The sequence below is a fragment of the Nelumbo nucifera genome, chromosome 7, assembly GCF_055504915.1.
Source record: "Nelumbo nucifera cultivar China Antique chromosome 7, China Antique-T2T, whole genome shotgun sequence".
Taxonomy (NCBI): Eukaryota; Viridiplantae; Streptophyta; class Magnoliopsida; order Proteales; family Nelumbonaceae; genus Nelumbo; species Nelumbo nucifera.
The window spans coordinates 46,141,565-46,169,348 of record NC_142655.1 but is presented as its reverse complement, the minus strand read 5'-3'; the positions used below and the strand labels follow the sequence as shown (position 1 = coordinate 46,169,348).

The 27,784-nt window shown below is 37.5% G+C and overlaps 1 protein-coding gene across 2 annotated transcripts in view; it reads right to left on the bottom strand.

The window, feature by feature from the left end:
* Window positions 1-460: 460 nt before the first annotated feature.
* LOC104609475 (S3 self-incompatibility locus-linked pollen protein) overlaps window positions 461-27,784 on the bottom strand; it is a 70,212-nt gene continuing 42,888 nt past the window's right edge. Inside the window, exons 5-14 of one of the 2 annotated variants that reach the window (XM_010275807.3) lie at window positions 24,407-24,468; window positions 24,156-24,250; window positions 17,329-17,408; window positions 11,077-11,160; window positions 2,910-3,026; window positions 2,232-2,317; window positions 1,960-2,066; window positions 1,734-1,825; window positions 1,551-1,627; window positions 461-1,209 (exon numbers count right to left, since the gene is read on the bottom strand). In XM_010275807.3, coding sequence (XP_010274109.1) covers window positions 727-1,209; window positions 1,551-1,627; window positions 1,734-1,825; window positions 1,960-2,066; window positions 2,232-2,317; window positions 2,910-3,026; window positions 11,077-11,160; window positions 17,329-17,408; window positions 24,156-24,250; window positions 24,407-24,468 — 1,283 coding nt within the window. In that variant the 3' untranslated portion in view covers window positions 461-726. Of the gene's footprint in view, window positions 1,238-1,550; window positions 1,628-1,733; window positions 1,826-1,959; window positions 2,067-2,231; window positions 2,318-2,909; window positions 3,027-11,076; window positions 11,161-17,328; window positions 17,409-24,155; window positions 24,251-24,406; window positions 24,469-27,784 lie in introns of both variants that reach the window. The other variant, XM_088891179.1, reaches the window with a different exon arrangement.

Genomic DNA, 27,784 nt, shown 5'->3' with positions numbered 1-27,784 from the left:
AAAGTGGATAGGAAAAGTGAGTAGGAGCTGTTGTTCAGAAAGATGTCTCTGGTGACAATATTCGCTTGGTGGTTGTAAGTGTTCTTAGTGTTTGTCTTTTCCTGATTATCTTTGTGCCTTTCCCTTTTATGTCTTTTTTTTTTTTCTTCCTTATTTGTTGTTTACCTTCAAAGCTATTTTTTATTGTTGGTTTGTTGTTATTGTTCTTTGCTTGTGCTTAATGAATTTCTGGTTTACTAAGAAGATATTTTGAATCTTGAAACCTCAAAAACCATAACATCCCCCTCTCCCAACTGGCGCTCTCTCTCTCTCCAGCTGGGGGTTGGGGTGGGAGGATAGGATATGGCTCTAGCCTCCCCTGAGCTGGTCCCTTAATGTGACCTACTAGAAGCTCCATCTATCGGCCAAATGTTGGGTTACATACAATTTTAAATAATAAAACTAATTAATAATTGAGAAGGGAAGAAAACCAATCTCGATTTCTTATTGACAAGAAAAAGCCCTCTATACTATATTATAAATTTATAATACAACACATTTGATTAAGAAAACTTCCCACAATATTTTCTATACGCCTACACCTTTGTGATATGATAAGAATACATAGGCAGCTTGAACATCAACCACAGCACTGTCACTTTAGTATCTTTGTCTTGCCACCCAAGTATCTTGATGCATTAAAACTCCAGGCAACCAATCAATTCAAACCCTTTTCAACCCTCTTCTTCACCATCTATTGTCCTGTGCTGCCTGGTTTTCCTGCTGTGGAGCCTCAGCATAAACTTGACCTTGGTCTCTCACATCTCTGAATATGGAAAGAAGGTAATTAAGGCCATCGGAAGAAGCACCACCTAGGATCCATAATAAAAGCGAACTGAATGAGTTCAAGGTACTGGGATTAGGGGCTGCTTCAGTTTGTTGTGGATCGGTTGGTTGTGGAAATTGAATAGGACCATGTATCCTGTCTGGATTGTCAGTCTCTAGTGGCTCTTGAAGTCCTGAAGCTTCTGGCGCACCATTTGCTGACCTAGCTTGATCAGATTCAGCACTCAAGTGACCTCCTGAAACAGGGTCACTGTTGACTGGCTGTTGGTTTCTTGTGTTTAATCTTGTGATGTGTAAGGTTGAAGCTAGGATCGTAGATGAGGTAATGTGGAAGTCTGGGTGCTGCTGAAGCTGAGACCGCCTAAATCTTTGTAGAGCTGGGACCTGAGATACATGAATCAAATCCAAGAAACTAATATAAATCAGATTCAAGAAAATAATGGAGTCTACATCTCTAACAGTTGAAGTGGCTGAATTAAATTACTTATTACTTTCCAGTGGATAAAATAATTATATAATAAAATATCTGAGTGTGTAGTAAACTAGTAATCAGCCCAACTTCAGTTCCAACCATGAAGGATCCATTCAGTTCGGCCACTTCTTCTGTTATAAAACAGCCTCTAAGATTTTGAGAATAACCAAATAATCATTACTATTTCAGCAAGTCATAAATGAAAAATTATGGCATTCATTGGTCATGCAACAAGATATCTCAAAATAGTTACCTCAAAGCGGTTCCAAAAGTATAGAATGAGGTGCTGCATAAATGCTGCAGTGGTGGAGAAAGCCAAATATGAAAAACCTATAAAACGTGATATGAATGGGATGAGGAATCTATTTTATAAATATAATAAATAATAATCTGCATCATGAGAAAAAAAAAGCATGATATAACCAATAGGACATACCATAAGCATATGAAAAGAAATAAATGTGGAAAACCAGAAAATAAAGCAAGAAGAACCGAGGGAAGAACTTCACTGATAATGGTGTCCGAACGCTGCAAACCAGTGAGAACCAAGACTATTTCAGAAAGGCATGTTATATGAGGAAAAATATAACCAAAAAAGGCAACCCAAAACCAAACAGTAAAAAAAAGAAAAAAAAAAAAACTGAGAGAGAGAGAGAGAGAACCTGATCAGTGTAAACAATTCACACAGCCATACAACAATCAAGACCATGAAAGCAAGCAGTTGGTCATCATAAAACTCAAACAGAAAAAATAGGATTCCAATCATAATCTGCAGAATTCATGCATAATACTATATAAGCAAATAAAATTGAAAAAACAATCTAGATCTATAAGGTATATTAGAGAAAAAATTAAAGTTTTTTTTTCCAAATGGTCTTCAACTCTTGTATTCTTTCATTTTAGTGGATCAAAAAAAGACCATAAATATACATACCGGTACAAAGACCAGTGATTCAATTACATGCACAAAGATCAACTGAAAAGTTGGTAGCTGATGCCGTGCATGGTGTTGAAGCTGCACTGCAATATTTAGAAAACAAGTCATATCACAAAACAAAGATTGCACCAATTTGATGGAACAAAAAGGCCTGCAGTGGAACAAGCTACAAAATGGGAAACACAACTGTGTAGCCCACCAATGCTTGTGCTGCCTCACCTTTTTGCTTGTAATTGCTGGAGGCCAATTTGTAACTCGAACTCCTAAACTGCCCAATAAATGAGGTACCTTCTGGACAAGTCATACCCCAATATTTGTACTTTCTCTACAATCCTAGCCATAGAATTAAATGTGAAAACCACAAGTAGGTACCTGATTTGAACATTTTATACTGCATTAAGCCTAGGACCTGGGACGAAGGCCCTCAGATAGAGCCCATTCAAATTTAAACAAATGCTCAGCCCAAGCCCATCTATGTTACACACCTAAATACAAATTTGGCAGTGTATGAAAAAGAAGTCAATATGTCTATGGTGTGATTGTAAAATCATACAATTTGGGGTTTTGGGTTATTCACGGATTGGCCTCTTAATAGACAGATGTTTAACTTAAGACATATCTGGTGGTGTTCACACCACACTATATCTCCTTAAAGCAATATGAAATAAAGTTCACCTGTGAACTTCAGCATGCGTGTCTGTGTCTCTCTAAGAGTAAATGAAACTGACATTGTTGTCGTGAAGAAAACAAAGAGAGACATCATAAGCACCCCACACTTCGTCACAAAGTAATCTGCAAGAAAAGAGAATGAAAGCATTTCAAATTAGATTCTCAGGCAAGCAGATGTTTCACCTAGTCAATGGAAAAGCACTGTTTTCATGAAGACCACTAGGTAATATTTATATACAAAATCAAGCTTAAAATCTTAATCAAAGGCCGGATTCACAAGGCATGCTATAAAACTGAGAAAAAGCGAATGCCCAATCAACTTTTTTATAGGAAATGGTAACTTTCATTAGCTTAATATGAGAAATACAACTCCTACAAAGACATAAGGTGACCCCTCATCATATAATCAGATTACAAAACAGCCAAGAAAAAAGACTCCCGATTAACACATTTCTTTGCTAAAGTGTCAGATAAAGCATTTGCCAACCTCCTAGTCCATTTAACATGTGCACCCAGCTCTGTTGTGAGGCTCAATAATTCCCTTAGGTTGTCTAAGGGGCCATGTTCCCAAACTATTTTTGGTATCCATCCTACAACTAATTTTGAGTCTCCCTCCACTTCTAACTGTTGAATGCTCAATTTTTTGTATCCATCACTTCTGCTGTAAGCAAGTCAACTAACCCTATTGGACCAGAAAAAATGGCCCCAATGTTCTTCCTCCCGCATCTCTAAAAACACCCCCAATTCCAGAGGGTCCAGGGTTGCCAATAGAACTACCATCGAAGTTTAGTTTTACATTACACTGCATAGGAGGAGAAGGCCCTGCTATTATACTCCAACCTCTAGTCGAGTCATCTATAGAGACATCCTTGAATAAGTCTAGAGTTTCCAACCAATGTATGGCCTTGATGATGATCCCTTCTATAAGTTCAGGAACTGTTTTTTTCTTTCCATTGGAAAATCATGTTATTTCTCTCTTCCCAAACTGTCCACAAGATAGCAGACCTCGTTGTTTAACACATCACCCTTCCCTTCTTTGGTTGTCAGAAGAAGCTAGTGTCAAAAAGATCCGCTACACTTGAGGGAGGATTCCACCTGCAATCAAAGAGAGAGAACCAATCCCAAATAAGATCAACAAAAGGATAAGATATAAATAGGTGATTCACCGTCTCACCACTCCTCAAGCAAAGGCTACAAACATGTGGAGGCAATCACTAATTTGGTCTTTCTCTTTAGTAGAAAAGTGTAGAAGATCTGTTTTGATATAAAATCTGTAGGAAAGAGAAAAGAAGGTTTATGCAGAGAAGAAAAGAGGAGAGAAATTGAAGAGAATGGGAGGAGCCAAAATTAGGTGTGGTCGCCCCTTAACTAATATATTCACAAATAAAAAACTGAATACAAAGACAAGTATGCCCTTAGTAAGTTAGCTACTTGTAAAAACTAAGTAAACATTCTTAACTTAAACATACACCAATGGGCCCTGGGCCCAATAACTCTCTAACTATGCTATGTAAATAAAAAACAAATGATATCAGCCCAAAACTCAACACTCCTCAACTTGGGAATAGATGTCACACATTCCCAACTTGCATAGATCATGCTCCAGTTTGTTTCTTAAAGCACCTTTTGTAAGAGCATCAGCAAGCTACAAGTCAAATGCAACATATGGTAAGCACACTTCTCCGAATGTCACCCTTCCCCTTATAAAGTGCCTATCCACTTCTACATGCTTCGTCCTATCATTCTGAACTGGGTTGTGGGCAATGTTAATTGCAGCTTGATTGTCACGGTATACCATCCTAAGTTCTTCGGCCTCAACTCCAATCTCCCCCAACAAGAATTGGACCCAAAGGAGCTCTAAAACACCATGTGCCATAGCTCTGTATTCAGCTTCTGCACTTGACATTGCTACAACTGATTGTTTCTTCCTCTTCATGAAACTAAATTACCTCCAACAAGAGTGTAAACTCCTGATGTAGATCTCCTGTCACCTAGACACCTTGCTCAATTAGCATCTATGTAAGCCTCTAATTTCAAATGTCCATGGTCAGCAAACAGTATGCCTCTACCTGGGTGTCCCTTCAAATAGGAAAGTATTCTGTTAATGACCTCCCAATGCTAAACTCGTGGGGCATGCATGTATTGACTCACCACACTCACTACAAAAGAGACGCCTAGTCGTGTCATACATAAGTATAGCAACCGGCCCACTAATCGCCGATACCTTTCAACATCCTTCACTAGCTCACCTTTTGAAGCATTTATCCTATGGTTCTGATCAATAGGTGTATCAGCTGCCCTTGCCCCAAGTTTTCTTGTCTCCTGTAGTAAGTCCAAAACATACTTCCTCTGTGAGATGAAGATCCCATGCTTGGACCTTTCCACCTCAATGCCCAAAAAGTACTTCATCTCTCCAAGATCCCTAATCTCAAACTCTTTGTGCAAGTTCTTCTTCAAGGTATCAATCTCACTCTGATCATTTCATGTGACTACAATGTCATCCGCACACACTATCAAAACTAACACCAGTGATCCCAACCTTTTCAAAAAATGAGTATGACCAGATTGAGTTTGAATATAACCAAACTTTGGGTGATTGCTTCCAACCATATAGAGACTTCTTCAATCTACATACATTTCCTTTATCCACATCACTGTAAAAACCATCTAGAAGATCCATGTACACCTCCTCTTACAAGTCTCCATTAAGAAAAGCATTCTTCACATCAAGTTAGAAAAGTGGCAAAGAGTATGTAGATGCTAGTGATAGAAGAATTTGGACTAAGCTCATCTTTGCCACTGGTGCAAAAGTCTCCAAGTAATCTATGCCATAAGTCTGAGTGTACCCTTTTGCAACCAGCCTCACCTTTTATCTTTCTATACTTCCGCCAGCCTTGTACTTCACTATATAAACCCATCTATATCCAACTGTCTCCTTGCCATCAAGTAAATCCACAATCTCCCATGTCTGATTTTTAATCAATGTTTTCATTTCCTCCTACATAGCTTTTTTCCACTCAAGTTTGGAGAGAGACTCACCAATACTCCTGGGTATAAACACAGAATCAAGGGAAGAAATGAAAGCCTAGTAAGAAGGAGATAATCCACTGTAGGAAAGATAATGTGAGATGCAATGAGCAGTACCTAGAATAGTGATATTTAGGTCATTTGCAATGGTGTTAGGAGCATGGGTAGTGGTATCAATAGGAACTAAACCATCAGTGGAAACAAGGGGCATACCTAGATCTATTTTAGTCAAACCTGGAATCTCCGATGAGCTGATAGGGAGTGACATGGATTCTTTTGCTATGGAATCAACCTCCCTGTAATGTCATAGGCACTATCGTGTAAAACATTGAGATGCAAGATGAAATGGAGGTGGAAAAGTAGGTGGAGTAGGTGGGTCGGACACTGGAGTGGATAAAGGAACTGGAATAAGAAGTGGTATAGATTGTTCACTTCCCCAAAACACACTCCCTAAGAAGAATCCCCCAAGAAAAAAGGTGTTGACTAAAAAAGGTGACACCCATAGTAACATACCAACTCCCGAAGACTAGATCATAACAATAATACCCCTTTTGATTTCCTGCATACCCAAAGAAGACACACTTCTTTGCCTTATGGTCTAACTTTAAGCAATGAGGACCAAGAAAATGGACAAAGTATATACATCCAAAAGGCTAAACGGAGTGTTATATCCAAGAACACGAGAAGGCACCCGATTAATAAAAAAGCTATTGTAAGAACTGCATCACCCCAAAAACGAACTAGAACTATAGAGATTAACATCATGCTTCTTGCTACTTCCACAATATGTCTATTCTTCCTTTTTGCTACACCTTTCTATTGTGGAGTGTATGTACAACTGCTTTGATGGACTACTCCATGCTCTAATAGGTATGATGCCAGTTTTTTTCAAAGTATTCTCTGGCATTATCCGATCTAAACACTTTTACTCATACCTTAAACTGCATCAACACCATCTAATGGAATTGTTGAACCAAAGACGGTACCTCATCACAGGATCTCAACAAACATATCCAAGAGTATCAAGAATAATCATCCACAAATAGAAGAAAATACCAATAACCACCCATAGAGGAAATATGGTATGGCCCCCACACATCAGTATGAACAATATCAAAAACAAAAAACATTTTTTATTGCTTGCTTTAAAGGAATGTCTACAATTTTGGGCAAACTAACAGACTCAAACAATTTTGGAACCAAAAATCACAAAGAAGCAAAAGACGAATGCTCTAACTGATTATGCCAAAACATAATCTGACCCACTAACTTTGACTTAATGTTCCTACTAACATGATGACTATGATGACTAGGAAGCGCATCAAGAAGATATGTTCCATTCACCTACGACTACTAGCAAGCACATTAAGAAAATAGATTCCATTCATCTCACGACCACTCTAAATCGTCCTCTTTGATTACAGATCCTGCAAAACACAATGACCAGGAGAAAAAATCACTAAACAATTTAAATTCTGTCAAGCTACTAATAGATAAAAGATTAGTGCTCAGTCTAGGAACATGAAGAACAAAAGGTAAGGTAATGGTATCAGTTATCTTGATAGACCCTTTCCATCAGCAATGAGACCATGTGATCCATCAACAGAGGTGATATAAGGAGAAGATGGTGGAAATATTGGTCATATGTTTTGAGGCTCCTAAGTCTATAATCTAGGGAGGCCCCCGTACCTATAGCGGATGCATAATTTGCAGTGGCATGTGAATTACCTGTATGTGCAAACAAAGTAGAATGGCTACCTCCTGATCCACCTACACCTTGTTGTCCACCTGATAATGAGATGGAACTGGTTGTATCCCTATGATTCAGAAACTATCTATATCTCTCCAATTTGGTCTTGATAAATCCCCAGCCACTGCCATATTCACATTTCCCTTCTTGTTTATGAGTCGGATTGGTATTAGGTGTGGGTAAAGTTTCTAACAGGTATCTCTAGTATGTTTAGGTTTCTTATAGTAGTCACATATCAAATCCTTCTTGTCCTCCTTCCTTGGTTCATTTCCACCCTTATCCCCACTCGACTTAGGCTTCACTGTGCTAACCATAGCTGACTGCTCAAGGCCTAGCTTTCTCATCATCACATTCCTCATATGCTTGAGAGAGTTACATTGTCTAGGGAAAGAATATGTTGTGCAATGTCATAATCAGGGTTAAGTCCTGCTAGAAACTCAAAACCCTATTCTTCTCTACCAGTTTCTGATAAATTGTTGCATCTTTGCTACTTTCTCTAACCACATTTTCCAAATGATCTATCTCCTCCCATAAGGTTTGGAGGGTTAAAAAATAAATGGCAATAGACTTATCTCCCTGCCTAGTAGCAATCACCTTGTTTCCCAATTGGTAGGCTCTAGCAACATACTCATTCAGTGAATAAGTTTTTGCTACTCCATCTCAAATCTCCTTTGTTCTGTAGGCTCATAGAAAGCTCTTACTTATATGGGGTAACATGCAATTGCACAACCAAGTCTTCACCATGTAGTTCTCCTGTAAGCAGTTCATCTTCCGATTCCCCTATAGACACAAAAAAAGTAGCCTAAAGGTCCTCTTTTGGGAGGACACTTGGATTGGAGACTCTCCTCTTAAGGATAGATACCCAATCATAACATAGAAATCTATCTTAACATAGAAAAAAGCAAGAGCAGAAATGAACTAAAAATCTATCAAACAGACAAAAGATGAATTATAATTGGTGTATTGAAGCCACAAGATCTGAAGCGAAAGGCATCAATTTAATAAAGGCATGGCCCCTCTTGTCATACTGGCAGAGATTCAGTTACTTCTACCTTTCATAACATTCACCCATCTGGGTATATATAGGAGAAGCCATGGTTCGTAAATTAGTGAGGTTTATTGAAATTTCTCCAAAATTTCCCCATTTTTGATAGGGGTGATACGAATCTATTCAAGAATCTTTTTTTCCTACCATCTCCAATATATTGTCGAACTGTCAGTGACATTTCAGATTTTATTAATAGACTATACATTTAAGGTTAAACATTTTAGAATATTGTTAAAAACTTTATGGCATTTCATTAAATGTCATAGTTTTTGAAAAATATTTTCCTAAAAGAACAAATGGGGATTTGGCGATTGAATGATTGCTTTACTATTTTGATACGATTCACTTAGTATAAATCAAAAGAAAAAGAAGGAACATAACTACAAAAGTGGATTTTCAATCTAATAAAAACATATAGTCCAAAAAAGACAAAAGTCAAACTGGAAAGTAAATGGCATGCATGAGAAAGAGAAGATAGTCAAAAGACTAAAAGGGTGAAAGAGAGAGAAATACCTACTGAAGTTTCTTAATCTTCTCTATTTGTTTCATACAGTTGTTTCATAACTACAAAAGCCTCTTAATCTTTATTAACAAATTCCATGTTTTTAGAAAATTTCCTTGACTTCTTATATTTTTCAAAAATCAACAATATATCCCCGAAATTTCCCCATCTCTACATGCTAAGATGTCTACAAATATAGAAATTGTGAACCATGGCAGGTGAGTAGAAGTATGAGAATTCATGGAACATTCCTACATATAAATCATTGACAATTGCATATAAAATATTGTGTAATAGCATACTCCATGGTTCTACAGCTATCACAAATAGTTTTTATGTGCTGGCCATAGTCATTGACAGATTCATGGCCATAGTCTAAAGTTCTAGAATTCAGAACCAAACCAGACAGCCGAGAACTAGAACCATAGTCAGTTTGAACCCAACTGGAAGATTCCATAAAAAGACTTCAACCTGGTAAAATATTCAGTGCAACAAATTTGCCTTACCAACCAATATGGGAGGTTGGGAACCTAAGGGTGGTATTTAGGTTAATATGTGACAGGTGTTTGAATATTGTAGAGCTACTAACAACCCTAAAACACACCCAAGCAGAGCATGCTCGGTCATATACCCAAAGGGGGCAGGAGAAATTGGAAGAGAGCTTTAAAGATTTTTTTCATTATGAAAAGAACATGAAAATGTAACCAAATAAAAGACTTTGAAGCAATATCAGTAAGAAATGGCCTTAAAAACTGAATTTTGGCACCGTAGATGTCAATTTCATCCTTTTTCAGTTTGATAAAGCACTCCAACAATGAACATAATATCCTTTTTCAGTTTGACACATCCACTGTTCTATTAGATCTGAGATCCCCTTGCAATGGGACAGATTCAACCATATTGTTTGACCACTGACCATCTCAAACAATGTGACCAAGTACCAAAAGACAAAGTAATCAAACATATAATCAACAGATAAACATAAATGAAAACAGAAAGAAAGGAAAAATAAATGTAGAGGGTATATTTTCATTTCTTTACAGATAAAAATAAACAAACCTCGCCTCAAGTTCAGCAGTAACTTATTCATCCCCTGTAGTTTGGGGTTAAGTAACTTATCCCACCCTATGCTAACAAGCTGTCAATTTTAGTGACAGAAGGTGCTTAGGTGACATTTAAAACTTTTTAAAAGTCTATTTTACCTTCTTGCATCTTCTTTAAGGAATATACATCTTCCACCATAACATTAAGGTTTGAATGAAAGGTTGAAAACAGGTTCTATAAAATTTTGATATCACAAAACAATATTTAGTGTTTATAAATGAAGACGATTTTGTTAATTTTAAAACATATATTTTGGAAGAAAAGTTAATACTTCTATTATTATGGGAACTTTGATAAAATGTCTTAATTTTGTCTCTTCCATTAACCAACCCTGTAGTTTTGTAGCCAAAGGGGGTTTAAGTTATTAGGTAAACCTGAAGTATTTGACTGAAACCTCAGGGAAGATATAAGTAATTTACCCTTTTATTAATCAAAAACTTCATTGAGCATAACTCCCGAGCATACATTCTCTTGGCTGTTCAACTCAAGATCTAGGTTTCAATGGCATATAATTGTATTTCAAAAAGCTCCCAAGGAATGCCTCTTCGCTTAATGCAATTCTCAAGAGCTAAATCTTTGAAGATACTAATTCAAACCATGTTACATTGATGTCATCTTGTAGATTGACAGCAGTATTAAACCAACCTCAGTTAAATGAATAGAAGCACAGGAATTTTCTCAGAATATCAAACAAACTACAGCATGTGCCAAGAAAGCAAGAGAAAAGCTTGAGTTAGCAAACCTCCAAATCTTGTATAACCTTCCGCTGGCTCATGTGCATAACTAAGATCATAGAACTCCTTAGTTTGGTAATTGTACAGATAACCTGCATTAAATTACAAATCATGCTTAGAAACACTAATATGAGAAAGAACATTAACTAAAGTCAACCAAATTAATTATGTTAAAATATAAGACAAAGTCTTGGATTTAGGACAGATGACCAATACAATGGTGTGGGGATCCTGTAACTTGTCACATCTTCCACAAGTCAAGGATCAAGACCTGCCATTACATGAGCCTTACCTATGAGAATAACGAGGCCAAAAATCAGCATAGGATACAATCCCCAACAATATGTTTTTGCTTCCAATATTTGGATGGTGGGAGAAAAAGTATACTAAATATGCAACCAAATTCTCACAGATTAGAAAACTAATAAGAGCCACTCACAATAAACTCAACTATAACTTACTAAAGCCAAACCAAAAGTGATGGAACTTGAACCAAAAGCACAGGACCATTTGATGACTTGACATGATGACATGTGAGGTCAACATGGTTAAACTTTGACTTTGGCATTGGCACTCCAAAGATTTTTGAGAAGTCAAAACACTCCTTGATGAAATCTGATCAAACTGAGATTTTGAGGATTCCTTCAGCACAGGACAATTTTCTCTTCCCATATTCTCTTCTCCTATCCCCTATGGTTGAGAGCATGGCATGAGAGCAGGTTCAGCCATAGATATGATTGATTTTATTATCTTGGGTTCCTTTGTTTTTTGGAGATGGTGATTGCAAGAAGATCTATACTCTTTCTTGGACTGATCAAACAAAACAGAACACTTTTTCTTTATTTTTTTTCCTTGATCATATAACCAATGGGTGTTCTTTTGGGAGTCTGAACACTGTGAAGGAGGTATAAGGAATTCTTAGAGGTTTTATGGAATGTTTTCTCAGACCATGTAATGCTCTCTCCAATTCTCAAGAGCTAGAACGAATAGGGATATCCCCAAGGAGTAAAAGTTCAGATTATGAACAGTCTGAATTTAGCACTCCATTCTTTGTCTGCAGAAATCAGTTCTAGGTCTGAAAAGTCATTTTAACATTGTTTCTATGGTTTGGTTGAACTAAAATAACCTGCCTCAGGGTCTGTATGGACCAGAAACAGCCAGCAGGAGGCAGGAATTGATGTTTATTGTGGTAGACTGATGTTTGGGCATCTAACCAGTGAATAGACAGCACTGTATTGGTTGTCATGTGACAACCCTTGAAGCCTAAAGTGTCTGTAGGTTGACACAGCTTCCATCTTCAACTCATAAACTGATCCTTGCAGTGGTTTGGGGTGTGTTAGGTGATTGAGGATGGATGATTCAGCAACATTAGAAGTTCCTATAATGCAGCCTATGGCCAACAGTAAGCGGTAAAAATGTGAACTTCCCTATTTCAATAACTCCTCTTGATGTGCTGAACCTTGGAGGCTATGCAATTGTTAGTAGGAGGAAGATAAAAGTCAGGATACTTCACTGGTAGGACTATTGAACCTTAATATAGTAGACCTGCACATGAGAAATGGGAAGAAATTACATGATAATATCTTGGCTGTAATCATTCATGCGGCCAACAAAAAGACAACTTCATGTGGGTAGAAAATGCCAAAGAGATTAGGGATTAAGCTAGGGCTAATAGGGCCGTTCAAATTGGTTTTAATTTAGATTGGGTCCAAATGTCCAATCCAAACCTTGTCCATCGACACCAGTCTCTTATATTACGTCAATGGACCAGATATTGGTTCAATCCAACCCAGTCCAATATAAATCCATTACAAATGGACCAGGTCCTATCCAATCCAACGAATACTTTGGACCGTTAAATCTGGACTGGTCCAATTCAATGTCTTATTGGTTCGTCCAATCCATTCAAATTGATTTTGATTTGGATGGAGTCCAACCCAAACCCAGTCCATTGACATGACTCCCGGTTATATATGTAAAATAAAGGCATAATTCATGTATTAACCAATTATAAGTAGAGTCCTCAGACATGCAAACAAGGTGATAAGAGTTTCTCCATATATTTTTCCACTATCACATCTATGTGGAAGGAGTTGGACCACTATCAATCAATAATTGGGAGAGAAAGAAGGATGCAATGGCCTACAAGAACATAGTTTCACAATAGAGAGCTTTGCTTGCTGGCTTCAACCCAATTTATAAACCAACTAAGGTTCAAAATTCAAATATTGAGTAGCAAGGAGTTGCCAAATATCTAGGAAGTGTATGCCTTACTTCAGTTAGAGGAGAGTAGGAAGAATGCAATACTCCTAAGGTGGAGTAAATTGTACTTATTATGAGAGGTGGAAGCCAGAAGGTGGATAGTAATAAGTTCATGAAGAAGCAGGAGAAAAGTTTAATTCAGATAATGTGGCAACCAACTCTTTTATATAGGATACTCAGCCTGCCTCCTAAGTATTACAACTTCCCAAGGCCACTCCATGAGTTCTATACCAAGAGAGGATCTGCAAAGTACCATGCTTGATTAGTTAGAGCAATAGGGTACTATGAAAGTTGGAGAGAACCTCTCTTGTTCCTTCCACCTCCTCTGTTGTATGTTCAAGTAACCAGGCCACTGCTTTACATGTCTCCACTATTCTGTCTAAGTCTTCATAGATTGTCAACTCAAGAGCATCTAATCACATGACTTACAAGCCTACCATTTTTTTCATTTTATCACTTGTGAAGGTGAAAATGGCAAATATATCCTTCTCAACCATTGTTGGTCAAGAAGCCATTTCTCTAACTCTTGCTCTCAATCTAATGCCTATTCTTTTAAAAGTTCATTACCTAATGTTAGTCCCAGTCCCAATTATTTGGACACAGTCCTAACTTATTAGCATATTTTTGGCACAAACTAGCCACTCTCAAACTTGAACCCACATTTTCAATCTTCATGCTTGCCAGCTCGAGATTTTATCATTACACCAAGTAATGGCCCCTAACACCTACTCTTTATGTTCCAAAGTTGCCTATCAATTTTCTCTCCATTAATATTACAAAACTATTGAAGTGTTGTGTGAACCCTTTTTCTTGACCGCTATGTTTTCAAGGACTTGACCTCGAGGAGGAAGATTGTTAGAAGTTTAATTGGGGCGTTTCATTTAGCTACAGGGGATGTCTTGTCTTCTACCTCTTTTTCTCCCTATTTTCATTTTCCTTTTGGCCTTTCTTTAAACTGCACCTACATTTTCAGACATTCAATAATTGCTATCAACAAAAAAGATTGCCTAAGATCAAGTAAGTAGGAATCTGCTGAATTAAAAAATATATATATATGAAAGAAAGTAGTTTCTTGAAGAGAGAAGGAAGAGAGAAGGAGAAGAAGAGAAGAAGAGAAGTTGAAAAGAAAAGAGAGCAATAATCTAGCCGCCCCCTTCACTTATTATTTATACTAAAATAATAGAACAGTACAAAGACAACTATGCCCTTATAAGGCGGCAAAACATAAAACAGCATATATAACACTCAAAAAATATAATAAAATTTGGACTCACATAACTACTATGGTCCCCACCTCCTATCTAACAACTAACATAAAACATCTACTCAGAAAAACATCATAAAACTAATTAATCTTCAACAAAGTACAAGTGCAACAAAACCCTTGATGGAATTGATGAGGTGTTAATTGGCTTAAGGTCTTTCTATACACTGCCTATGCATCTTTCGATCTTTAATATAAATGTACATATATTGTTATTAATCAAATGAAGTGATATTAAGAACATGTCCTATGAAGGCCATTGGTGGTACTAGTTAGGTGCGACTCACATGGACTTAAGGCTCTAGTAGGCTGCGGAGAAGAATGAAATACATTGGATGTGCTGATGTGGATGGTTGCGAATTTACAAATGACTTGGAGGAATATGTGTTAGACAGTGTATGCCCTTAGCTCCAATCAGTCTGATGTACACAAACACTTATCTATAAATGAATAAAGTGCATTGTTGTTTCATATTCATATTGGTGTGTTTCTGTGTATTACTCCATAAACTGGACACTTATGAGACTCGTGTTAGCTTAGGAAGTTCTCAGCCACTGAATAGACTTGGGAAGTTTATCCTGACAAGGCTAACACTAGTGTGCTGCCAAATAGTTGGAACAGGTTGTCTCAGCTACTAGGGTTAGACACAAAGCACATGTAGTGGGTGTTTGGAAGAAACACTGAACCCAAACCAATTTCCAGTTATGCCTTGGACCTTAGAGATAGATGGGCAAAACTAAAAAGTTACACATAACCCCAAACTTGATTATGATACTGCATTAAGTAGTGGACTGGGCTGTCTTTGATATGCCAACCAGCGAGATCCATCAATGGTCAAGTATCCGTGCATGTTGGGGCAATTTGGGAAATTACTTGAGTGGATGGTCATAGTGATAGGATGATCGACCCCTTTGTCAGACAAAGTGAATACCAGGGTTTACACTCTCTCTAATTGAAACCTAAACTGCCGGTAGTGGATTTCACATGTGTTTGAAATCTGGTTTTGCAAAATATATTTATATATTATATTATTATTTTATGAAAAAGGTTTGCAAAAGGCTTTAATCCCAAGATTCATCTGAGCAAAAAGTGCGGCACTATACCTTGCAGCTAGGGGAGAGGTCATTCCCTGTCGGATAGTGTTATGATGATTATGGACCAAGAGGTTAAATGTAAGAGACCATTACAAGGTTGATTACCTGATGGGCCTTATCTCACATAAGTCCATTATCCTTGGGTCTTCATAGGGTGGCTGAATCCAATGATCATTTAGATGTAAATGTTGGGCTCAAACTGAGTCCATGCTAATTGGCTCAGGAATTCACTGCCCTAAGCAATGAATTTGGCCCAATCTCTTTCAGAGGTGGGGCCAAACCCTCATGGACTTGTGTGAGACCTTTGTGGGGTCCCACACCATACAATATCAGGCCCAAAGTGGCCATGCAACACTGAGGGACGTGAGCCTTTAAGAGAAATGAGCCTAAGGCTCATTACTAATATGATTAGTTAAGCTATAACATGACAACTTAAGTTGTCATATGTGATTTTGGTCAAAAACTGGGTTTGGATTTGGGTATGGAGCATCTATCCTCTCAAGAGGATAATGTTTATCAAAAGAAAGGTTCTAATCCAAAGCAGATTTGGATCACCTCCAATTTGATTAGGAGTCTTGCTCCATAAAAAGATAAAGAGAGAAGAGTACAAACCAATCTTGAACTCTACATTCTTCCTCTCTCTTCTTCTCTCTTGTCTCTCGAGAAACCCTAATCAGGCTCACACATCCCATTCGATCCAAGCAAGTTGGATAGCAGATTTGCTGAAATCAGAGTTGTTGAGTCGGTTTCTCCCGTACACTGCACCATCTTCAGTTGGAAACAGATTTTGGAACTGATTGGGTGTGAACTTCCACTTTGGGAGCTCCGATTTGTGGTCTCCATATCAGGTATAATCTCCTTTTAATTTGGTTTCAAATCTCGTCCCTTTCAATGCAAGATCAATCCGGAAAATTCAATTTTCAAATTCACCGGAAAATCAGTTCCCGAAAGGGTTAAAAAAATTCTAAAATTTCTCCCAGCCATCTAACATGGTTCGGCCATCCATATGATGGATTCTAAAACCCTTCCAACAATATGCACTATGGAGGAGATGACCCAAATAGAGTAGCATTGAAAGACAGACAATGATACTTTGCACCATCATCTAAGCCTTGTCCTAACCATATGGGGTCAGCTACATGAATCCTGTTTTTCTATTCCCTTTTGTTCAGTGTCATATCCTCCATTAAATTATGAGCATGTAAACCATTTCTTATTACTTCCAAGCAATTCTTTTTTGTTCTGCCCCTAGCTCTTCTAGGCTTCTAGCACCTTTCAACCTGTAGCATATCACTTTTTCTAACAGGTGTTGTAGATAATCTTCTATGCGTGCAACCAAACCATCTCAATCTACTTTCTCTCATTTTATCACTTATTGGAGCTACCCCTAGGTTCCTTTGTATGAATTCATTTCTAACATTGCCCTTTCTAGTTTTACCACTAATCCATCTAAGCATTTGCGCTTCTGCCACACTCATCTTTGGACATACTGTTTCTTAACTGCTCAACATTCTGCTCCATACAATAAATTTAATGGAAGCAATAGATGCTTGTAGAAATACAATTACAATATTAATTATTTTTGCTCATGCACAATTTCTCTTACCACATATATGGTTTGGTATGTATAATTAGTTTACCTTGACCAGGAGAATTCAATAAGCTATTCATCAAGATTGTGTCATATCCAACAAATCTGTTTATCAAAAGTTGTTGCCACCTGGAAAAGAAAAAAAAAGGCTTTGCTTGAGATATATCAATCTAAAATTTATATGAATACATACATGCAAAAGAGAATTTCCACCAGAGACCTTGTTGCCTCATACTGGAATTCAAATGCATATGGCCATCAATCAGAGAAAAGCAAAAGCAAGACCACCCTCTGAATTGGGATAAGACAGCAACTTTGCATTGTTCCAACAGCTCAATCATTCTTTTAGTGCAAAGCAGCCATTTAAGATAAAAGCTGAAGTTGGGTTGGCCTTGGATTTTCATGTTCTGATCTGGATTTGGGCCCAAAATTTTAGGCTTGACCTTGTTAGAAGTGTAATAAGTACATTGGGAGTATTGTCTTCTAAAAGCAAGTGTTCGGGTCAGATATTAATACCTTTGAAAGGTATCTTTATTACTGTAGTAACTTATATAATGTGAATAGATCTGGGTTGACTCTTTTCTTCCCTTTGTTTCTCTTTTTCTTCTCCTTCTCCCTACTCTCTCATTCTTCTTTTATTACCCTAGGTAATAAATGTAAGGTTTCTTTAGAGGAGTTAAACCCTTCCTCTATTTTCTTGTTATCATTTGCAACAACCATGATAGTTGCTTTCTGTGGAATTCGCGATTGATGGTGAAAGTGTTCTCTTCTTTCCACTGAACGTTAGTTGATGTGTGATATTGTGAAGGTCATCTACATTCAGGTTCAGGTATTGGATTGAGGTAATTGATGTGGTGGTATTTTGGAGGTCACTGCATTGCAGTGTTGGTTCGGGGTGAACAGTGAAGGCTATCTGCATTTGAGTGTTAGTTTAGGCTCATTGGTGTGCTAACTTGAGCATCACAGACTCTTCTAAAGGTGGGTGCTGTTCTCCTGGGTGGTGCAGGTTGTAGTGACTCATTGTGGTAACTTCTGAAATGCACATAAGATGTTTGATAATTTGTTTGGATGAAGTATGGTTGATTCTAAGGCGAACTTCAAAACTAGATTGAAGGTGAACCCAAACTTCTTTGTTGTTCAAATGACGATCACTAAATATAATAGATAGAATTTGTTTCTTGGGATAAATTTGTTTGTTCTTATGGAAAAAAAAAAGGAAATAGTTATCAGATGATAAATAGTTGTCAAGGCATCACCTAGGCGACAACTAGCCAACTAGGCACCCCTGGTTGGGTGCCTCACCTAGACGCCTTGACTTATGGCAACAAGGCACCTGCCTAGCCAACAAAACTGACAAGGCAGGCACCTTATTATAAATACCATTCATTTTGCTATATGTTACTAATATGTGTGCTAATAGTTTAATACATTTTATTATATACTATATATGTCATTTGTATGTTTTAAAGCAAAGTTTTTAAAACCGAACCAGACAACGAACCGGTCAGGGGTCCGGTTCCCAGGTCGAACGGTCCAACCGTTCGAAATGAATGGATGGCCCATTCTGACAAAAAAATAAAAAACGGTCAAAACCATTGAACGATTCAAACGGTTCAACCACCTGGGTCAGCACTTTGCTGACCAAATCAACGTTTTTTGGCAAAGTTCCGGTTTTGCGGAAAATGGAACTGGTCACCTGATCGGTTCCCAGTTTTTCCGATCTGACCGTCCAGTCCAGTCCGGTTTTGAAAACCATGATTTAAAGTTCTACTATTCAAATTTAAAAGATTCAAGGGTTTTAAGAAGAGAAGGAAATAAAGAATATTAGTATAAAGAGGTTTCCTTTTTTTTTGTTCTCCCTCTCTCACACACACATTAAATGGAACAGCAACTCTACTTGTGTTCTTTTTCTCTTTCTATCTTAAATTTTATCATATAAAATTATAGTTGAACTTCTTTAGCTACTTATTTGATATGAAATTGCTCTATGAAAAGCTCCTCCAAACACATTAGTCTAATAATACTACCACTCTTTCCCCTTCATGTTTTGCTTACCTTGTCACCAACTCATCACTGTCACCTTCTTGGTCAAAGATTCTAGAGCTTCAAATCACATGACAAGGACTCCATGTATGTATACCAAATCATTCTTCAACTTCAAAAAGTGTGACCTTGGCTGATGGTACTACTTCTGAAGTTTCTAAAGTTGGTATTGTAAGCCCGCACTCTTCATTATCACTATCAACTACTTTGTATGTTACCAAATTCCCATTTAATCATGCCTATAAGTAAACTCGCAAAAAAATTCTTAAATGCTTAGTTACTTTCTATACTTATTAGGATCTCAACACAAGGAAGATGGTTGGTGGAGACCATAAGTATTTGGTATACATTACCTAGATGGCATTGAAGCAAAATCATTCTTCAAACTACTCTTACTCTTCATTGGTGGCACTGGCAGTTGGATCATCTTTCTTTGTAGATTTTGAAGTTTTTTTTTTTTTTGATGAATTAGACTTTGAAATTGTTAACTCTATATTGAGTTGTTATGATCCCGGTTCACAATTTCAAAAAGCCATAGCAAACAATTGTATAAATCAAATGAAGGAAGCTTAAGAGACTTAAATAGGTATATTTCTCTCGTCTTCCCTTTCGTCTTTTAGCCATCTTCTCTTCATCATGTATGTCATTTACTTGCCATTGACTTTTTTTTTCTTTTGCGTTACTATACATTTAAATTGACAATTCTCTTTAGTATCCATATGCTTTTTATTATTCTTTTTATCTTTTGAATTATAGTGACTTAGTAAGTGAATCATATCACAATAAACCTCTTGTGCAATCATCAAATCCCCATTTGCATTTTAGGAAAAGATTTATAAAAAATTATGATGCTTTTAATGAAATATAATAGATTTTCTAATAATATATATAAAAATTTAAACCTCAAATGTATAAATTATTAATTAAATTTGAAATATTGCCAATATATCGGCAAAATATTGGATATATTAGGAAAAAAAGGGGTACTTGGAAATTTTTATATTGGTCCTAGCAAAATGGGGAGATTTTTGAGATATGTCGCCAAATCTCACTGATATTGCCAACCATGGTTATGATCATAGATTGTGAATCTTGTCAACATAGTAAACAATATAGAGTTCTTTTGTTCAAGAGTACAAAATCATATGTCTAGTCCTTTTATTCTAGTTCATTCCAATGTTTGAGGTCCTTTTCAAGTGAAGTCTTACAATGGACTCAGCTATTTTATAACCTTAGTTGATAATTTTTCAAGATTAACATGGCTTTATTTTATGAAAGACATACAAATTGTTCTCTGGTTTTACATCTTCCATGCTGAAATTATATGTTTGGAGTGAGGTAGGAAGGAAGATGAGGTGGTCCCCACTTTATATGATAGAGAATTGAAGGGTGTTCAAATTTTGCACCAATTTTTAAGATGCAAAATTTACACTACCAGTGAGTACAAATGAAATAAAAACTACAAATTTTGTATCATATGGGAGTGTTAATCATAATTACAAACAAATGAATGCAAAACTGTACCGGGCACAAAATTTTTACCTGGTTCAGATGAGCACTGCAGACTAAGTGTCTAAACATTTTTGGGGTGATGCAAATCAGACAACCTATTACCACATTAGTTAGATGCCTAGACCAACTTTTTGATGGTAGTTCTCCACTCTCATTTTTCTAATATTCCCTTATTCTCCCTTCCTCCTCATACTTTTTCTTTTTGTGTTGGTTCTGTACATCGTCTTTTTCTTTCTGTACATCTCTTTCCTCAGGGGGAGCGCAGTGGGAGTGGGGCTGTTACCTTACCTATTCCACTGGGTGGTGAAGGCTGTAGTGGTGAGGGTGGTCAGAGGGATCAGGAGTTGAGAGTCTATCACAGGCGATGCAGGCAGGTTGATCCTAGTCATCGGCAGTCCCGATCAGTTCCTTTTGCGGCTCCAGATCCAGAGCCTACTGAGACACCTTCCACTGTTGCCACTTCCCCTCCTGTGGATGACCTTGATCTCCCTATTGTCGTCCGCAAAGAGAAACGGCATTGCACCACATCTACAGCTCACAGCATCTCACAGTTCTTATCCTATGATCGCCTATCTCCTTCTTACCGGTCCTATCTCACTTCCATTGCCAATGTCCCTATTCCAAGAACAGTGCAAGAAGCCTTATCAGTTCCAGAATGGAAAGATGCAATGCAAGTCGAAATGGATGCCCTGTTGAAGAATAATACTTGGGCACTGGTTGACCTACCAAAAGGAAAGAAACCGGTTGGATGTAGATGGGTATTCACTGTGAAGCATAATGCTGATGGCTCTATTGAAAGGTACAAAGCCCGGCTGATCGCAAAGGGATTCACCCAGACTTATGGTATAGACTACTTGGAGACCTTTGCCCAAGTAGCCAAGATGACCACTATCTGAGTTCTGTTATCCCTTGCAGCAAATCATTCTTGGCCCTTGTTCCAGATGGATGTTAAAAATGCCTTTCTGAATGGAGACTTACAGGAAGAGGTCTACATGCAGTTGCCTCCTGGATTTTATGATACAGAGACAGGTAAGAAGGTTTGCCGACAGAACAAGGCATTGTATGGTTTGAAGCAGTCACCTAGAGCCTGGTTTGATAGGTTCAGATTAGCCCTTGGAAAGTTCGGTTACGTACAGGCCCAGTCAGATCATACATTGTTCATCAAGAGGGTGGAGTCCTCTCTGACACTACTTGTAGTATATGTTGATGATATTGTGGTGACAGGAAATGATAGCCATGAGATTGAGTCCTTCAAAAAACTCCTTCATCAAGAGTTTGAGGTGAAAGATCTTGGTGCATTACGGTATTTTTTGGGTATTGAGGTTGCTAGATCTAAATAGGAGATTTTTATCTCTCGGAGAAAATATGTTCTAGATCTGTTGGTGGAAACTAGAAAGTTAGGTGTTAAGCCTTCTGATACACCCATTGAACAGAATCACAAGATTAGTGCAGAGGGCGGGGAGCCTCTTGAAGACAAAGTTATGTTCCAACGGTTGGTTGGAAAGCTCCTATATCTCTGTCTCACTCGGCCAGATATCAGTTATGCAGTTAGTGTTGTTAACCAGTACATGCATTCCCCTAGAACTTCTCATCTCCTTGCGGCAGAGAGAATATTAGCATACTTGAAGAGATGCCCGAGTAAAGGTATACTGCTCAAGAACAATAATCACATGAAGGTCGAGGTCTATACAGATGCCGATTGGGCTGGGAGTGTTGATGACAGAAGGTCTACCTCTGGATATTGTGCCCTTGTGGGAGGTAACCTTGTCTCTTTGAGGAATAAGAAGCAGAGTGTTGTTTCCCGCTCTAGTGCTGAAGCGGAATACAGGTCAATGGCTAACGGAGTGGCTGAAATCTTATGGCTGAAATCACTACTTGAAGAGTTGGGTATTGACTATGAAAAGCCCTTGATGCTGTATTGTGATAATCAGGCAGCTATTAATATAACCCACAACCCAGTGTAGCATGACAGAACTAAACATATCGAAGTTGATCGACATTTTGTGTGAGAGAGGGTCACATCACAAGAAGTTCTCTCCCGTATATCACATCTAATATGCAGCTCGTGGATATCCTCACCAAGGTTGTACCAAGGAAGAAGTTAGAAGCAGACCTATCCAAGTTGAGAATGATAAATATCTACTCCCAACTTGAGGGGGAGTGTAGAGAACACTGATGTGGGCCCCACAGCAGTGGTCCCCACTGTGTTCGTAGGACAGCGTGTGTAATATTTGTTTCAGTCATAGTAGTGTCAGTTGGGGTCAGTTTGTTATTTCAGTTGTTATTTATTTCAGTTTTTATTTACTTTATTTGTCATGTAAGTACTAAGGGCAGATCTGTCCTTTTCTCTATGTACTGAACATAACCTATAAATACTAAGAGAGTGGCGGCGGCAGATGTGTTAGAATCTGTCCCTCCTTTCAAACCCTTGTGTTCTCCTGTTTCTCTTCTCTTCCTTCTCCTTCCTCTCACTTTTCTTTTGCTTTTCTTAACCTAAAATCTATTAGGGTTCAAGACTGATTGCAGTCTTGATCTTCTACTAAAATAACACTTACATAGCAAATTATGCAAGGAAAATAGGAAATATATATAGAGCAACCTGATAGGTTTGCTGCTCAAAGAATGATGTATCATGTAAGAGGTATGTCAACCAAAAAAAATGCTATTTATGAGTTGAAACAATATCCCCATGCACGGTTTCATTGGTTTAGTGAAGTTGTGCTGAACATTTGGTTTGAAGAGACATTAGGTGAATTACTCAACATTCAATTGACATAGTGACATATCAAGATGGGTTCTACAGTATTTGTTGCCTATGTAGATGATATCATGGTTATACGTGAAGCCCTTAAGAGGACAAACAAGTTGACGTTGTGTTTTCAACAATATTTCCAAACCAAACAACTAGGGAAGTTAAATTTTTCCTAGGTACTAAAATTGTTAAATCAAACGTGCTTATAAAAACAATTGTTAAATCAAAAAGTAGGATTAATTTGTCACAAAGTATGTGTTGAATCTACTTGGTGAAATGGGCTGTAGGGAAGAAGAGTTGTTAAAACATCAATTGATCCTAACATTAAGTTGTTTACTAACCAATGACAGATGCTTGAAGACTCAGGCAAGTTGAATTCTTTGACTAGAACTACACATGACATTTTTCTTGGACTAGGTGTGGTAAAAAAAATTGAACGTTGTTTTTCCAGGACAACATTAATCCAACCACAATATAACTGATATGGAAGACAGTAGAATCATTGTTTTTCCAGGATTAACATTAATCCAGCCAAAATATGGTAGCTAAAAGAAGATATAGTTTCTAACCTATTTCCAAAGCAGGAGTGTCGAGCGGAAATGCTAATGTTAACAGTACGTATATTGTGTCGAGATTTAGCTCCTTCAGGAAGTAGAAAATAACCCTGCACAAAAAAAAAATACTACCTAAATTGAAGCAATTACGACAGGAAGAACATCTACGTAGTTAAGTAAAAGAGGGCATAAGTGGATAGAAAACTAACATAGAGATGGTTCACTATGAAAGTAGAGAGGAACCAACCAAGAAAAGTGAGAATTACCTTCTCCATGGTGTATAAGTAAGTTGGTTCAAATGCTTTGCTTCTTTTCTCAAGCCATTGCACTGAAGTAAACAGCACAACTTAGTGAAATCAAAATCATTTCTTGGATGATTTGAAACCAAGATAAATCAATTAAACAAAAGTAAGTTCAGTAGAAAATCTTCTTTTATAGTAATGAAATTTTTCATTAAAATGAAGAGAAGATAACAGGTGAAGAGGTTTCATCTACTAGAAAATTAAAAAAAAAAAAAAAACTCATTAAAGTTTACAAATGAACCACAACTACTACAAATAAATAGAACCAAAGTCCTAAGTAACCCAAAATTCTGTAACAAACAAAGCTCTATCCATATCTTCAAACCGGGAATGAGATAGTATCCATTGAGACAATAAGGAGCATAAATCAGCCACAGTCCTACAGTTATTGTGATGCTTCCTTTCAAAAACTCTTCCATTTTTTCTTCTTTCCAAATGCTCCAGAAAACCACAAATAAAATCATACTCCGCAAAGATTTTGCCATTTTACAACCAGAGCATGATGGTGATAATGAGGAGATCTCATGTGGCTGATACAAAGTAAAATTCAAATCTTTTGAAAAGAAAAAACAAAGGTTTCAAGATTTACAAATAGAATCGCTTGTCCATTGGGAACTTTTGACATGGCGACATTCGGTTAGACTTATATGAAAAACTCCTTTGAGTTCAAACACAGATGATCTAAACACTGCAAGAGAAACCTCTAAGCATGGAAATTATTACCCTAATGTTGTTTGGACCGTTATATCAGAATATGGGCTGAACCAAGCTAGGGTTTAGTGGCCAAATTTCAAAAATTTTTCAGTCCAAAAACTGAGAATCGAATTTTCTTATTTTGGAGAATTGAATTCTCTTAGGATCGACCTAACATTGGATTGGACCAGATTTGATTTCAAATAAAATAATAAGTGTGCCTGATACAAAGACTACAATGTGCAACTCCTAGACTGGTGCTTCACACCCAAAATTCAAGCTCAAAATTGCCCTCCCAATTGAAGATGGCTCTGGTGAAGTGGTGAGGCTGATCTTGTAACTAGTATTTAGCCGATTTACACTTCCAACTTGCTTGAATATTTGCAGCTGTTAACCACTCAATTTCTCTAATGTTTTGCAGAAGAAACACAGCAAAGAACAAGAGAAAAATTGCTTCTCAAAGGGTAGGTCGAACTAAGGTTTGTGGGTTGCAACTTGCAAGAGAATAGAGAGAAAGGTGTAAGAAAGAGGTGCACAAGCATATATCAGTCTCTACTTCCTATCCCCTTTTATAGGCAATCCAATTCTAATGTAATTAGGACTATCCAAATCTGATTTGGTTAGGCCTTTAATTACATTAGTTATTAGGGAAACCATACCCAAACCCATATCCATATTTGACCCATGCACATGAGTTGTCATGTGACTAGTCTAACTAGCTAATGGGCCTAGGCCCATTACTTAACATAATTGTTGCAAGTCTTATTGGGCTTGAATAACGTATAGCATGGAACCCACAAAGTTCTTATATTAGTCCATATGGGTTCAGTCCATGCAAGAAAGTACATGTGCCAAATTCACTGAGTGAACCCAATGAACCCTTGAGCCAATTGAATTGGGTTCAGTATGGGCCCAACACTTAAATCTAAGTGACCCTGGGTTTCAACCACCCTATGAAGACCAAGGATAATGAATTAACATAAGAAAAATCCCATCAGGTTTCAAACCTTTAATGGTCTTTTACTCTTAATCTCTCAGCCCTAAATTATCAAACACTACTCATAGGGAAGGACCTCTTCCCTAACTGCTAAATGAAATATCCTACTCTCTACTCGAATGGATCCCGGGATTAAAACCTTTTTTTATCAATAACAACAGATTTCATTAAATAGGAATAATCTTACAACGAAGACAAGATAAAGTATCTTAACTCCCCAGAAGTTGGACAGGCACCCAAAATGAAAATAAAAACAATTACAACTGAGCCCAGAAACCAGAAACCCTATTCACCCCTTGCCTTGCTAATCCATCAGCAAAGGAGTTTGCATTTCTCTTTACCCAAGTACACTGAACTTCCATATTCTTGATCAGCCATTTGAATTTTCTCTTTTCATTGCTGTAGCTCCAAAGCTTAGAGGTGTCTTCTTTTAGCCAGTTCACTACAACCATAGAATCTCCCTCTATAATCAATTTCTTGACATTTAGGTCTTTAGCCCTTTGTACCCCTTCCAAAGCTGCTAACACCTCAGCCCTCAAGGAGTCTCCCACTCCAATTGGGCCAGAGAACATAGCTATTACATTCCCTTTCTCATCTCTTAGCACCCCCCCAATACCCGAGGGCCCTGGATTAAAACCTTTTGCAAACCTTTTCTCATTTTTTTGATAAATAAATAAAAAAATTATTAAAGTAAAAAATATATTACAGATTCAGGGTGGCAAGTCATCACCCAGATACAAAGACCAACTTAAGACTAATGAGATAGTTCCACATTACATATTTGAAAACCCAAGACCTCACCTAACCTATTTCCCAACTCCTTATCTAACTGTCTGAAATCTAGGAGAATCAGCACCCAATCTACAACTGATCTGCTAACAGCCGAACCATCTTCTCCATATTGCAGGCTTTTGTCTTCAAAAATCCTTCTATTCCTCTCCTTCCAAATGTTCCAGCATAATGCAAATGGGATGCAGCTCCATAACACCTTCACCTTCTTACTCCAACCCAGCCTAGGCCAAGAAGAGAAGACCTCTTCTGTTGAAGTTGGGTGAAAACCAGAGACCCAAACATAGATGTAAACACTGTCCACAAGAAGACTAAAAACTTGCAAGTTATAAATAAGTGATTAGCATTTTCCTCCTACTCACAAAGACAGCATCTGCTAGCCATAAGGAATCCTTTGGATTTCAAATGATCAACTGTCAATATGTTGTCCATTGCTACCAACCAAGCCAAAGCCTCAACTCTTGGAGGGACTGGGTTTCCCCAAATTTCATTAAGATTACATGAATTTGAATTTGACCTACTAATAGCCATATAGCACAATTTGACTAAGAACTTTCCATTCTTGCATTCTTTCCACCAGAGTTCATCTCTCTGATGAGTTGTAGGTTTTACACCCTCTAGTTTCTCTAAAAGAGAGATGCATTCTTCAACTTCCCTATTCAGCAAACCTTTTTCATAAAATAACATATTATAAATATAAATGCATTTTGCATGATGATTTCTAAAACACTTTAAATCCACTATCAATAGTTATATGTTTCCATCAAAGAGAGTGTTAACCCTGATATTCTCTTTGTCTGACAAAGGGGTTAATCCTATCACAATGATCACCCACTCAGGTAGTATTCCAAACTGCTCCAACA